Genomic DNA, 15,914 nt, shown 5'->3' on the forward strand with positions numbered 1-15,914 from the left:
GGGTCTTCCATGATGATGTTGGTGTGACGAAGTGGAGATGGGCAGATCATGTGGTATATAGATCTGTGTGGTCGGGTTGATTCATGAGATAGGATTGGTTGTTGTCACAGAGGGGGGAGAGGTGTTTTTAGAAGCTTGGCGGGTGTGATGGACACGACAGGGTTGGGGTGTCCTTTTCACCATTACTAACTGAGGGCCATAAAGGGCCTTGCAGGGCCGCGGGGCCCATAATCCGTAGCAAATAAATACATTGGAAATGGGGAGCCAAATATATACATATATATGTGTGTGTGTGGTCATGCCAGAGTCGGGTTTAAAGCCGGAATGTCATCACACATGAGGTCCATTGGGTAGATATATTATTATGGACGGACAAATCGATGAAAGAGATTTCGGCTCATTTGGGTTGGTAGGACGAGCGAATTTGTGACACGGACTGCTGCACAGGCATTTAGGGTTTAGGGTTTAGGAATGTCGGACACGAGACGAGGTTCGTTGGTTGGTGGTCTTCTCGGTTTGGATTGATTCATCAGCAGTTTCTCTCTCTGCTTGGGCATGGCCATGGCAGAAGACTCTTCCAGAAGACAGGCAAGCAGAAAAGCAGGAATGGTGAGGGAGAGCGATGAAGGGACGGTGGGTGAAGAAGCAGCAGAAGCAGAAGCAGAATCAGGATGATGATGATGATGATGATGATGATGATGGTGATGAAGGAAGGAAAGAAGAACAGACAGACGAGAAGGAAAAGGTTTTGCAGTGGGACCTATCCAACCATGTCTGTCTCTGTCTCTTTCTCTTGTCTCAGAAGAAAGCAGAAGAAAGGAGGAGAAGATGAGGATGACGACGACGGTGGTGGAAGGCAAGGAAAAAAGGTTTGGAGTGGGACCTTCCCAAACCATCTCTCTCTCTCTCTCTCTCTCTCTCTCTCTCAGATGGAGCGCAGAAAAGGAGAAGGATTCCCAGAAGAAAGAAGCAGAAGCAGAAGAAGAAGAAGCAGCAGAAGAAGAAGACGCAGCAGAAAGTAGAAAAGTAGAAAAGGAGAAAGAAGGCTAAAGACTGCAGTCTGCAGAAAGGAGAAAGAACATTTAAGGAGACAGAAAGAAGAAGACAGAAGACAGAAGAAGCCTGCATCCTCTCTCTCTCTCTCTCTCTCTCTCTCTCTCGCCATATCTGTCCTTCTGTCGCTCTACCAGGTATGATTATTCCCATGGAAGTGGGCCGAGCTTCGCCTGCATGATCGTCTGTTCTCTCTCCGGTCTACTTCTCACACATGTCTCAGAGAAGAAGAAGACGAAACAACTGATCTCTCTCTCTCTCTCTCTCTCTCTCTCTCTCCCTCTAAGACACACGCAGTCGTTCGATTTCAGCTGGAGATCTCTCTGACTCTCTTTCTTTCTTTGCCATAGCCACACACACAGACACAGACATAGATAAATCTTTCTGTTTCATTCACAGACATCCTCTACTCGTACACAGACAATCTCGCTCTTTCTCTGCTCTTTTCTTCTCTCTTTAACTACCCAGTCTCTCTCATCAGAATATACATCCGAACATGAAGTGTCTCTTCTTCTCAGGTAATCGAAAACCTGTAGCAACAGAAGCTCACCATGATCAGCTTCAATCCGATACTACTACTACTTCAGATCGAAAAACATCATCATGGAACAGCTTCTTCTTCTTCTTGAGTACTACTACCAACTCCTCCTGCCGAAATCCAGATCGTGATCTCGTCGCTCCTTCTTCTTCGTCTCAACCACATACTACTGATCGACATGAAAACCGCCGCAAATCATATTCAAGCCCGGCCTCACTCACAAACACAAACAACGCCTCTGCGGAAGAGCCACTTATACTGAAGAATGGTGGGCTCAATGATCGCAAAGATGTATCAAAGAACCCAGATGATGACACCCCTGTACCTTCCATATCTAATACTCGTGATCTGAGGAGGGTTTCAGGGCCACTATCTCTTACTTACGCACAGCTTCGTGCTGCAACTCGGGACTTCTCGAAAGAGCTCGGAGAAGGTGGATTTGGACACGTTTACTATGGGCAACTAAAGCTTGATATCCTTTCAGGCGATCATGATCTTCCGGATTGTGGAGTCATAGATGTTGCCGTGAAGAAATTGAACTTGAATGGACAGCAGGTAAGTCCCATCTTACTTATATTCATCATCTCATCAGACCAAGGTCTCCATGACTGCTGCGAAAATTCTTTCCTTTACTTTGACTCGGTTCTTTATGTTTTCTGTGCGGACTGTCATTTGGAGACTACAGTCCTTTCCGATTCGAAGTCCTAAGCATTCTTCAATTTTCCTGATGCTCATTCATCATCAAGATTTGATTTCTGAATCACCCATTCATTATCATCTGTGATTAAGTCATGATGTGTGGTTGTTCATGGTGTACACCATGAACAATGTTCTTTTTATTTCGTAGTTTGAGTTGGTTCATCACACTTCCTGACAATGTTGTTTTACCATATCTTATTTCTGAAGCATAGGCGTTATCTCATAAAAGGACAATTATTTTCATTCCGCATGAAATTATGAAATTGTATCCAGCAAGAGCACTCACTTCATTTTCATGGCAGTTCTCATGGCATCGACAATTTCTTAATCATTGTCATGGTAAAAACATTTATCAGCTTTATAAAGAAGCTTTTCGGATGTGGGCTTTTTGAGTTTTGATATACCTATTTCCATTTGTTTTACTTTGAACATTTCCATTTCGATGCCTAAAATGCTTGCTTTAGCTATGATATAATAGCTACTCTGGTTTGCTGAACTCCAACAACAAAATTAGTGTCGGTAGGTGCTGATTCTGATACACGTTTCTTTTATGTGGGCAGGGTCATAAGGAATGGTTGTCAGAAGTTCATTTTCTTGGGGTGGTAGAGCATCCAAATCTTGTCAAACTGGTGGGATACTGTGCTGAAGATGATGAGAGGGGCATACAACGGTTACTTGTGTATGAATTCATGGAAAATGGAAGCTTGGAGGACCATCTTTTCATGAGAAAGCCATCCCCACTAACTTGGAAAATGAGGTTGAAGATCTTGCTCGGTGCTGCACAAGGCCTAGCTTATTTGCATGAAGAGATAGACGGAATTCAGGTATGCATCTGTTTTCCCATGCATTTGGCCAATATTTGTGTCACAATGCATATTCCCGTCACAATCAATCAAATATCTTTTTGAAACATGTAGAAAAGGACTTTGTCCAAACATAGGCATTGATATTATGTATCTCTTAGGTGCTTGAGCGACACAAGCTTAATTCGATGGAGCCTAAAATGTCCCGCTTATTTTAATTTTTCTGTCTACGAGATCACTATCCCTATATAAAGATTATTTCTGTTTCCATGCCTTGTTAATCCTTAATTTATTTAATCTTAGTAGAGAATTTGGTCATTCATATCATCAAACTTCAATCATTATAACCACATTTGATATGTTATATTGATGCGGCCATCACAAGGCTAGTTGTTGAGCACATTTTAGAGAAAACAACTGGGAATGGTTGGGTAAAGTGTCTACAGGGATTTGGGTTGGGTTGAATGGTGAGCTGATAACAAATATCGAGATTACTAGACATTTGTGCTGTGATACCCAAGGATTTGGTCGTTCATGTCTTCAAACTTGAATCTTTATGGCGACATTTGATATGTTATATTGGTATAGCCATTGAAAGACGTAGTTATGGACTCAAATTGAAAAAACGATTGAGAATTTGTTTGTTGCAAGGCTATGAAAGTTAGGTCGAATGAAATGGTGAACTGATAATAAATATCAAGATTAATAAATTTTATGCTGTGATGACCGGGAATTTGGTCGCTGATGTCTTCAAACTTCAATCTTTATAGTTACATTTGATATGTTATATCAGTACAGCCATTGTAAGGCTAATTATTGAACCCAAAAATTGAGAAAAACGGCTGAGATTTAATTTCTGTGGGGAATCTACAAGATTTGGGTTGGATAGAGTTTAACTGGCGAAAAATATTGAGATTACTAGATTTTTGTTCTGTGACACCTACCTGTAAATGAACAGTTATGCTTCCATTATTCCTCCAAGAAGAGACTAGATTGGGCAAGCATTAGATGGTAGTATTAAGGAAATGGTTTCATTGTATTCATTTGCATCATAAATCCATGATTGATTATCTATGGAAATTCCAGATGTATCATTTTACCAAAGGAACCCATTCAAATCCCTTTCCTCTTGAAAGCAGTTTACGAATAACTGTGGTTAATAAACGTGACTCAAACCTATGACCCAGCAGTTAACATATGAACATTCTACCCCTTAGCTACCCAGGAAAAAGGTTTGTGTTTTTGCTTCACAGACAATCAGAGACTCTATTCTTTTGAGCTGCGCCTAAATCTGCAAGGTATTAAACTTTTTTGGAAGGCAAATTTACAGGTACAAAAGCTACAGGGCTTTTGTTTGACATTGTTGAAAATATTATTGAAGAAAATATTGTTTGATTATATTTGTAGGCAGTTACACTTATAATGAGAGATTGTATTTCTATTATGCCGTCTTTGACTGCGAAAGTGAGCCAGAAACTTGATGTGGTAAATGAAGTTTCGCACCATTGATTAGTTTGAAGGGTTGTGAAAGAGAAGTGGGATGACATCTGGAAAGAGATTTGCTTGTGCAAACAAACAGTAATCATTTAGCTTACTCAGAATTTTCTTCTGATTCAATCATTGTCTTTAGGATTTCTTTCTAATCATACAAATTTATGACATTCACTGAATTCTAACGTCACCCTTTTGATTCATTAATGTAGGTCATATTTCGTGATTTCAAAACTGCAAATGTCTTGTTAGATGAGAACTTCAATCCCAAACTATCTGATTTTGGGTTGGCCAGACAAGGTCCAGGGACCGGAGCTAGTCATGTTTCAACATCCGTAAGTAATTCTGCAATAGATAAAACGCCAAAAACTTTCTGTTCATGATTACTTTATGAATGCTCAATATACTTAAACACTCCTTAATAGGTAGTCTCATAGCATCCTATGTTTTATGTCGATTCTCAGTTACACGTTTTATTTTCTAAATTACTAGGTGCTCGGCACCATGGGTTATGCTGCACCAGAGTATATTCAGACTGGTCATCTTACATCAAAGAGCGATGTATGGAGCTTTGGAGTAGTGCTACTTGAGATACTCTCAGGAAGGACATCTCTGGATCCAAATCGACCAAGACACGAACAAAATCTTCTTGAATGGGCAAGACCTTTTTTGCTAGGAAATAGAAATATCAATTACATCATGGATCCAAAACTAGCAGGAAGATATTCATTGGTGCAAGTGGGAAAGGTATTAAGGCTAGCTCTAGAATGTCTTAATAGATATCCGAGAGAACGTCCTTCTATGAGCGCTATTGTACAGAAGCTGAAAGATATCATCAGCCTTTCAGATAGTGATGATGCAAGCTTTGGCATGCAACCAAAAGTTGTAGCTATCAAGGAGCCAATTCGATTAAAGAGACGCCGACATTGTTTTCGAGATGTGAAAAACATTACTTGGATTTCCCGGGCTCTACAAACCTGAATTTAATAATAGGCCTTGTGGGGCAGGTCATATAATATCCTTTTTTAGGTTCCCGTTTTGATCCGGTTATTTTGCTTCTACAGGAGACCATCAGGAAAATAGTTTTCTGCATATGCACATGTACATTTCACATACCCATTCGGTTTCATAAAATGTTCATTATTGTAATTGCTGTACAACACAGGATACTCCTCTCTCCCTCTTTCAGATGCTCTTAAATAGATAATCAAGTTTTCTGATTATGCACATGTACATTTCACATACCCATTCGGTTTCATAAAATGTTCATTATAGTAATTGCTGTACAACACAGGATACTCCTCTCTCCCTTTCAGATGCTCTTAAATGGATAATCAATGTTTGGATTAAGAAACTTCTATCTCATTATAGAGTCAACGAAGAGAGCCAAGGGAGTTACTACTACAAAATAGACTAGACTATTCATGCCAGCCCCAAGAACTGATGTGTTAAAATTAAAGTCGTTCCTGCACAGTGAAAGAAAGAAAGTTAATCACCACGAGAATCAAATTTGGTGTATGGTAGAAATGGTGATTGCAAATGCGGGTGAATACGATGCATCCACACAAACAAAAATAAAACCTCTAGGTCTTCAAGCTCCATGGTCTCAATGGATATGGTGGAATGATTTTTGAGATGGTTCACAAGCATGAAGTGCATAGCTAATAAGTATAAGAATACTGGTGTCTAGACTTCACATCCATGGTTGGTATGATGAAATGATGTTATGATGACGTTTAACAAGTGCATTTGGTTGTCCTCATGGGGTTCAAACCTGGCAAACAATGATCCACTTGATTTGGTGATGGAATGGCTCATGTGCCTTATATCCTGGTACTTTGAATCACAATCATTGTTGGAAGAAATTAGTGATTTAGTGATGTGTGATTGCTGTTACATGTTGCATGCTAACAAAAGGGTCGATTACCTATGCTTTTGAAGCTGGAGCATGGTGGAGTTCCAGTAGAGGATCCACTCTTAACAAAATGTTCCTTGCACATAATTTTCTCTTTCCAATATTAGGTTATGGGAAGTGCTCACTTTCAGTTGGCTTATTCCTTGGTCATCAAATGGAGCATGTAGACATTCATGTATGTACCTTGGTATTATTATGATCCATCCACTAAAACAAATTTCAATGATCATTGTACTCGGCAATCTTTGGGTGAAGAGGCTTCTTCAGTGTGAGATGTCTTTTGGGCATTTTAAATTGTTGTCTGATCTTTGACAGCATATGTGAGAAATTATTATTGTATATGGGAGATCATATATGATCTATGGAACAAGATCGAGAGCATGGACTTCAGTTCTCGATTTTATAGCTTTGAAGTGATGGTGTGAAGTGCTAAACCGACAACTGTAGAGAGAAAAGGAAAAGCATAAAAGAAAACAATATTAATGTCATGAGGTCTCACATTATGAATGAGATTCACTTCGAAATGAGATCTGCTTGAAACATGAGGTCTCCCATTATGAATGAGATCCACTTGAAATGTTAAACAAATTAAGTGTTTCATACCTGTGATAGATACATGATACATCAGTCTATTGATAGACACATATGTTACCAGCACTCATTTGTTCATCCCCTTTCAAGGGTGAAGAATGATGGCGTAATATAGCTAATTCATCACTGTAGAATATATAGAATACAACTCATTTGAGGTATGCAAATGTTAAATCAATCGTTCATCAATAGACTACACTCACAATTTCCTTGACCACAAATAATACAACAGATTCTCGTGACTACTTCACATCTTTACAGAATCTTTCTGCGCTTAAGGTGGTTGTACATTATAAAGAACAATATAATGCCCCCAAAGATGATGCCACCTGTGGTTATCCAGAAAGCAAACTGCAACCAAAATGATTTCATACAAAGATGTAAAAATATTTTAGATCCTCGTAGAAAATATATAATGAACAAACTATATGGCATACCGTGCTTGTTTCAAGATAGGATTTGAGATTCATCCCAAATATGCCTGAAATGGTTACAAAAACAGAGATGAAGCTATATATCAACAATGATGCAAATAAAAATGTTAACCTTTTCATGGAAATAACCTGCAAAAAGAGCACCAAGGGCAGAACAAAATGTGCCCACTTGAAGCAAAAGCTCAAGCCTACTAACTTCCAAGCGCCGGGAGCTGAACAAGATTCCTCCTTAATGCAAAGCAAATGATGACGATACTATCATTATAAACTGGTAATTGCACTTACCTGAGATTTACTGCAATTGAATCTTCCATTTCTTTTGCAGAATCAAGAAGCCTCTCTGCTTGTCCATGACAAGATTCACATCTGTAAAATATATGGAACGTCTTAAAGAAAATGATGAATCTCTATTAACTTTAAATATCACTATAGCAGACGCATCATTCAACTACCTTTGCAAATAGTTCTCCAAGAGCATCTCAATTTCTTCCTCTTCATCTGAGTATCACAATCCGGCCGACAATTAGGATTCTTAATATTTTCTTGAAATGAACACCATCTTCAAGATCCATTACTGGATACAAAATGCAGTTACCATCAGCTGAATGTTTGTCCGATGGAAAAACGCATTCAATAGACCCATCGTCCTTCTTTATGGTACACCTTCTACCCATTATTGTCATCCTTCGAATCTCTTGTGGGCTCTCCAAGAGCTCCAGTAACATTTGCCTCAAAGCACCTGATTTGGATCCTAGTTCAACCTATAAAACCCATGGTAAGCGAAATTCCCACACTAATACAGTTAACAAAAATTGACTTACCAATCCCTGCTTGCTAAGACGAAGCTCTTCCAGAAAATTTGCAGTTAAACGATTTGGTAGAACTTCCAATAAAGTTAATACCTGCAGTAGTGCACTTCTGCTAACCTCATTCTTTAATACATGAAACCCCATTCATCTACTCAAGGATATGGGTAGAAAACAACAAAAAGAAAAACAAATGCGTTATCTACACTGATTCCAGAAGTAAGCTTGTTTTGGAAGGTGGAGGAAGAAGATACCGAAGAAATGTAGACACAAATTTCACAGAGATAACAAGAATGGCAAGAACAAATAATTTCACATGCATGGAGTTAGACTGAGGATGACCCTTATGTAGCTTCTTTTTAAAGTAAAAGATCACCAAAAACATACATTGGGTTCTATTTCCATCAGCCTACGCTCAAGCCGTTGTGTTCGGGACAGAAGCGCCGTTTCCACCACCTGTATATATTCATATCACATAACAGCTATTCTACCCATCATAACTATGAATCATTGATAATACGTTAGCATAAACCATTACCTCTAGTTCAAAAGGCATTGTTGGCACACCAGGATTTGACTCGGGTTTTAGACGCTGAAGCAGCAGTTCTAAGAAAGCTACAGCACCGATACTGCATTGAAGTGTAAGTCAATTTTGACTGCAATAAGCATACCTTCAAGTTCCCCAACTCAAGGACCATAAACAGGAAAACTTTATATTTTAGGTTAAATCACAGACATTTTACCTTTTATGGTCAAATATTAGAACATTTTCTGGCGTCCCAATAGCACGTAGAGAACCAAGATTCAATAAAATAGCTTGATCTCGAACCTGGCAGAACAAATAATTGGCCAACATTTTATTCAAATGCTTCGATGTACACGAATGTACAATTACAGAGATGATCTCGGAAACCTATAAAGAGAAGGAAAACTCACTAGTAGTGCTGGCGCTGAGTTAGTGATCCATAAGGACGGATCAACACTTCTGATATCTCGAAGTCTCAATCCTATCAGATTGATCAACGTACATGTTATTTTAGTATAAATGATTTAATAAGTTAATCAAAGTATTCCAAAATTTAGTAACCAAAACCAAGCCTTCTACATGTTTTTTAAATAACATAATTAAATTATAGTGAGCCTTGAGAAATCAAAATCTTAAATAATTTGCAATTTTAAAATCCATATTACATCCAGGACATCCTTTTTATCACGTGAACTGAAGGCTCAAACCAGTTTGGCTTGGCTCGGTTCAGGCTTGAGCTTCCCGAACCAGTTTGAGCTTGGTTTGGCAAGGCTCAAGCCGAACTGAACCATTTTGGGCCAACATGGTTCCCGAACCGGTTAAGGCTTAATCAGTTTAGCCAAATCACTTCCTCACCCCGTTTAGGAACCGGTTCGGTTCAAGTTTGAAAACCTTCAAACCAGTTAAGGCTTAACCAGTTTGGTTTGGACAAGGCCAAACTGGTTAAGTCGAAACCGAACCATTGCCGATTCCTACTAGGAACAATAAATAGCTTTCTATTATGAACATGTAGTTAACACAACTTCCAGTAATTAATCGATCTAAATCCAGTATTATTTGACTTTTTGCTTACCTGGGTCCATGAGAAAGTATGGTGATGTAAAGATTTAAAAATTTGGGAGCAGTAGGGTTCAAACATGAAAATTTACCACTACTTTTTAGCAATTGTCGTCGGCTAATGCTTTTTGTGAAAACAGCACCACCGGGTTTCACCTCCAAAACCTAGCAACAATTGAGCCAGAATTATTTAAAGTTCATGGGCAAATGTCTAAAATAAAAGTGATCCATGTTTATATTTTGCTTAGACCAGCATTGGTAAATCCTTATTCAAATTTAAATATGTATTCATTATTGGTGGCTACAATGTAGATAGTTCTATGTTGTAAATTATGTGGTAGGAAATTATCACTAAAGTTGTTAACGGTGAAAAATATGAGAACTGCATACATAGCTACTTCAACTGAGCCTTTGACGGAGAGAACCAAAACACAGACTATATTGATAATAAGATGCTCAAGCGTGATACCATGGGTAGGGTTTGATACAACACAAGCTAGAATTCATGTGTTCCAAAGTGAGAAATTATAGATACAACCCGAACATCATTACTTTATTCCTAACAAATGGGTCATGCAATCCAGTTCCGAATCCACTTCATCTTTTGTATGGCAAACTCCTATGTCTTCCACATTGTTTGATTGATCAAATTCCTGCAAAATCCACCTTAATATAGCTAACTTCCATATCATCTGCCTTGCAGACTTCTACACCATCTGCTCACAGATTCCAATATCATTCAATTTCCCACACTACCACATCAGACATCTATAATTAATTTGGCCTTACTTTTCTTTGACTTCCCAACTGTAGATGATTAAAGTAGGATGAGGTGGGTATATAAGAAAAGGCCACGGCTTTGGGAAAGTTTAAAATGGCAGCAGATGGTGGAGAACGGAACAAACCTGAAAGTGAAGTCCCACTGGATCAATCGCAGAGGAGAACTTCTCTCGAATAAGATAAGTATGTGTCATCAGAAGGAATCCAGAGGTAATCACTGTCTTATACTCAAAAGAATGGAATAGCAGAACATCAGAATAAGACTACTGTAGAGATGGACCGACAATGGAGTGGAACTCCATGATTCTTTTTGGGCAAACGCGGTTACACACCTCAGTCATTATACTCAACTGGAGCCTCATATCGGCCGCGCCATGGATGACTCTGCTACAAGCATATTCAGGCAAGAAACCTTCTACCTTGCATTTACATACATTCGTCTGTACATGCCAGGTGTATGTACCTGACAAATGTAGGACAAAGCTGGATGCCAAGAGCAGGAAGTGCATCTTCATTGGATACAGTCCAGAGTTTAAGGCCTACAGGTTTTATGATCTGACTGGAAAGATGAATGTACTCGGTTCGAGCATGGAATTTGATGAAGGCCCACGTATCTCAGAGAGGAAAATAAACCATGGGGATAATTGTGGAGCATGTACAACAACCAAGGTATACACATTATGATCAGGCAATGGACCTATTGAGACCTGAACAACTCAATCCTGGCTTAGATGAAATGCCAATTCAGGAGCTAACAGATTGGCCCCAAGAATCTGAGTTGAATCCCTGGATTAAGAATCCAGCTGTAGATCAAGAATAATAGAGCAGGCATAGCCGAAGCAAGCATCAGATCAGAAATAAATCATACCACTTATGGCGGCGGTCTTTGACAATAACAAAGATTCAAGTTTTGTGGATGAGGCAATTGTAGATCAGCGAAGGAAGGAGGCTATGGAATCTAAGCTTAAGAGTGTAAGTGACAATCACACTCGGGACGTAGTGGATAGACCAAATAAGGTCATCGAAACCTGAAGGGTTTGGAAGACTAAGTACAAAGTAAGACTCGTAGCAAAAGGGTATGGCCAGCAGAAGGGAGCAAACTTTGGGGAATCTTTTGCTCCAGCTACAAGGCTCCAAACAACCCAATTAGTCCTACCAGTATCTGTAGTTTGGAACTAACCAGCATACCAAATGAGCATCAAATTTGCATTTCTAAGAAGCTATCTCAAGGAGAAGGTAATTTTGGAACAACCATTGGTTTTTGAGCTACCCAATGTTATCCGTTCCTTTGGAAAACACCTTCGATGAGCCCACAGGCTATCGGTGTCAAGGGATCGTGTTACGTGGAAGCTTCTTCTACACAGGGAAAAAAAGAGGAGAACAAGGATCGTACACGGGCTACAACCCGTTAAGTATGAACGTAGCCCGATTTACGAGTACGGGGAGAATACACAGATAGAAGTTTAGAAAAGACGAAACTTATATTCAATGATAAAGCTTATAGCGATTACAGTACTCGGCCTCAGCCGGAAACAGTATGTACAGAGCTTGCTCCTATAATATTACTCTCGCTCAGAATGATCTAGGTATCACCCCTGCCGAGGTACTCAGACCTCGGTTTATATACTTTTTCTTCATACAAAGCCGAGCCGTCGGCTTACTGTGAGGCTCGAAACTCGGCGTTTTCCTAAACTCTACCTTCCTCACCTACTCTTCTACTTAACGGCGAGTTTACATCATATATTTATTTTTCTGGCCTATGGACAACACCCCATTCAGAAAACAAGGTCTTAAGTCTGCAATATGCTTTGTATGGTCAGATCCAATCACCATGGGCTTGGTATGAGCAGATTGATGGATACGTTGTGAGAAGCGGATTTAGGAGATTTCCGGTGGATGCAATTCTCTACCTCAATACAGAAGCGGAGCAAATAGTGATCCTAATTATGTGTGAAAAATCCTGTTCGCTTGGACGGTACTGCAGAGCACTTGGATCTGATTAAGCAAAAGTGGGTTCCGAGTTCAAGATGACAGATATGGATCTGTTGCACTTCAGTCTGAATCTAGAGGTGTATCAAAAAGAAAGGGAAATATTTGTTTCCCAAATCCAATATGCCTGTTAATTCTCAAGGTGTTAAGGATGGATGACTAAAAGTCCTTTTTCATACAGTGAAAGTCAACATGAAGCTACTGAAGGCTGGGGGCATAAGGTTGGATAGAGCAGATAGATGCCGAACTCTAGTCAAGAGTATCTTACATGTGTAACGTAAGACCAGAATTAGTCTACAGGATGGGAGTGTTGGCAAAGCTCACAGCGGATCCAAAGAAAAGCCATTGGCATGGATGCGTACTCTTAAGGCACCAGAAGGGGGTACAATTAGATACAATATCAAATTTGGCCAAAGGATGAATCTGATTGGATATTGTAACTCCAACTGGGCTGGGAATCCAAAGGATAGAAGCATGGATCAACACTAGAGAAAACTTCGCTCTATCAACCTCATGCAGAAAAGTCCTCCAGTGCTTCTTTCCTAGTATGTACGCTTCATACTTCCTATCTAGCTACTGTCATAACCCATCTGCATCAGCTCCTCTTGGAGTAACAAAGAGAAGTCTTCAAATCATATCAAAATTTATCGTTATACATCATTCTTTGAGGATAATGCATGGATACATTTCCGCACCAGCTCGACACCTGACTTTGCCACTCTCACAGTGGCTAACTGATTTCAGATATGTTTTATCCTTGTGATAAATCCTTCACCTTTTCTCCTTCCTCCATTTGCTCGTTGGCCAACAGACTTTCCTGGCTTTGACTCCTAGTCTCATTCTGCATCTCATTGTTATGTTAACATTCTCCAGGTGTCTACCGCATTTGTTGTGTGCCAGATCAGAGTCAGCCACAAAGCCAGATTTACCCACCATGGCTGCATATAGGACATTCACGTTTTACCTCATCCGAGCTTGCACATCCATTGCAGGTGGGAGAGTAAAATCAACGGATTATTTGGATCTATGGCTCCCACAATCTCTGCATCCAAACAAGCACAATGTCCATGAGCTCATAATGATTCAACACAATAGCCACCTTGAACTTCCACAAAGCCTAGTTTGTTCCATCTAGATTCCCCTAAATCATTACCTATATCTATGACCTCAAACTGGTACGGACCATCCACTACTTGCACTTGTTAACATATCTGTTGTGCTGACTGAGCAACCACCAAATTTATTTTAAACACCTCCCTCTACAACTATCTCATCCTCCACAGTTTTGTTCCAATAACAAGTGTAGAAGCTCAAAGCTTTGCTACCATGTTTAACATGTGTGGGAAGTATGAGGAATGTGCAACAGATACAACGGAGAGAGAAGAAATACATGTTATATTGATAACAGGGGCTTAAGCACAACTATAATGGGTAGGGTTTGATACAAGAACAGCTATAATTCATGTGCTCCTAAATGAGCAGATACACATACAATGTAGTGGGTGTAATGAGGAGATCAACCCTAGAATGTTAACCTAAAGGTTAACCCATCTACCAGATTAATGTGCCCCCCCTTTTGTTTACCACATATATAACGGTTGTTGGCATTTGTTCACACTACCAGAAATATCACCTAAACTCTATAGTATTGTAGATTTTTCATTGCCCTCTGTATGGACTCCTTTCAGTATTATGATGAATGACCAAAATAGTACACCAAATCATTTTCGTTTCATTCTCCACAAAACAATTCTTCACCAAACAGTGTTATTGCCAACACTTAATGTTTCATTAAATGATCAAAAGCTTCACGATTGACTCGCTTGATTTCCTCAGAAATGAGATGCACATTGGCACCTGCCATCATCCTATAATTTACCATTCAATATATCACATGACTCCATATGCATTACATAAAGCCGTAACAACTTGTGTGAAGAAATGAATCAATAATTTGAGGCTTGATATCATGCATACCCCCGGAAACAACAAGATTAACTATATTGATCACTAAATGTCTCTATTGGAAACAATGAGAGGGAAAAATTAATATTAGAATATCATCTCACCTCTAAAACAATGTTGGATTGGTATTCCTCTTCGATGAACTTCTTCCACGTATCAAGATACTTCTTTTCAAATATATGATTACATATGTAGCTCCATACATGTGATTATGTACGTCTTTCTATACATGCGGTTACATATTTCTCTCTAAATATATGATTGCATACTTATTCACATATATTCTCAGATGTCTATTTAATGATTCATTTGTAGTATTCAAATTCTCCGCTAAACCAGAAGACTGGGCAGTATCAGAAGTAACAGAGAGAAACCTCTCTACTTTTTCTATCTAACAAAAGATATGCACAGGGATTCATTACATACCAGTGGTTATTACCTCATAGATTGGCTCCTTTAAGAGAATCCCTGTATCCGACGATGATGAACTCTCACTGCTTTTCCGTTCCACATCCACTTTGAAGTCAGATTGAACAACGTCTTCCTCCCCTTCGACTGCAACGAATTCTCCCACACTGTACAGCTGGTCTGTTTCACCATATTCATTCTTTGAGATGTTGTCTCTTTGAAGAAAATCTCCACTTCCTTTCCTATCCTCAGCAGTTTCCAGCCACAGGCTTTGCGTTTCTTTCCCAAACACTCCTACACCGCCACCAATGAGCTGTGCGGAAGGTTCTTTTTCTTCTTTGCCAATAGAGAAGGAAGAATCGTCTGTGGAGCTGTGGCAAGAAACGCGTTTCCTTTCGGGAGAAACTGTGGTGGAAAGAGCGTTCAACAGATCAACGAGCGACGGCGATTGTGAGATAGAACCGTTCTCCTTCCTGCTCCCATATTTTCCATGGATGTAAGACCTCGAACCGAAGCTTGATATCCTCTTGATGTGGTGCGAAGCTGAGATATAGCGGAATGCACAGAAGTGGTGGGAATTGGGGCGTTTCCTGCACAGAAGAGAGAACTCGATCTCTGATGCGCAGAAAGATGGAGGAAGAAGCGAATTGATGAGAGAATTCGAGGAGGGGGCGGAAGAAGAAGAGGGAGAGGGAGAAGACGAGGAGGGGGAGAAGAAGAAGGATCGATCCAGAGACGCCATCGCGGTTGCCATGAAGAATTAAGCGGAGGAACAGGGGGGGGAGAGCAGGCAGGGAGGGTGTGGATGAGGGAGATGAGACGCCATAGCTCGCTATCTCTGTACTCTACTGAACTGGCGA

General features: G+C 39.8%; 2 protein-coding genes across 2 annotated transcripts; one reads left to right on the forward strand and one right to left on the reverse strand.

Moving 5' to 3' along the window:
- Window positions 1–1,096: 1,096 nt before the first annotated feature.
- LOC147853324 (receptor-like cytoplasmic kinase 176) lies at window positions 1,097–5,733 on the forward strand. Its single transcript, XM_087333300.1, has 4 exons — window positions 1,097–2,146; window positions 2,851–3,114; window positions 4,797–4,919; window positions 5,077–5,733. Exons 1-4 carry the CDS (start codon window positions 1,550–1,552, stop codon window positions 5,563–5,565), a joined length of 1,473 nt encoding a protein of 490 aa, XP_087189426.1. The 5' UTR covers window positions 1,097–1,549; the 3' UTR covers window positions 5,566–5,733.
- A 1,337-nt stretch (window positions 5,734–7,070) lies between these two features.
- MGT10 (magnesium (Mg) transporter 10) lies at window positions 7,071–15,914 on the reverse strand. The gene is made up of 13 exons (XM_087333299.1): window positions 15,086–15,914; window positions 10,005–10,077; window positions 9,267–9,337; window positions 9,074–9,159; window positions 8,869–8,959; window positions 8,718–8,786; window positions 8,346–8,426; window positions 8,120–8,285; window positions 7,977–8,022; window positions 7,810–7,890; window positions 7,654–7,736; window positions 7,528–7,571; window positions 7,071–7,441 (listed from the first exon to the last, which is right to left on the reverse strand). The coding sequence occupies exons 1-13, from the start codon at window positions 15,806–15,808 to the stop codon at window positions 7,346–7,348; spliced, it is 1,710 nt and encodes a 569-aa protein (XP_087189425.1). The 5' UTR covers window positions 15,809–15,914; the 3' UTR covers window positions 7,071–7,345.

Source organism: Azolla caroliniana, unplaced genomic scaffold, assembly GCF_043228905.1.
Source record: "Azolla caroliniana isolate FFs.n. ecotype wild unplaced genomic scaffold, voAzoCaro1.0.p SCAF_17, whole genome shotgun sequence".
Lineage (NCBI taxonomy): Eukaryota > Viridiplantae > Streptophyta > Polypodiopsida > Salviniales > Salviniaceae > Azolla > Azolla caroliniana.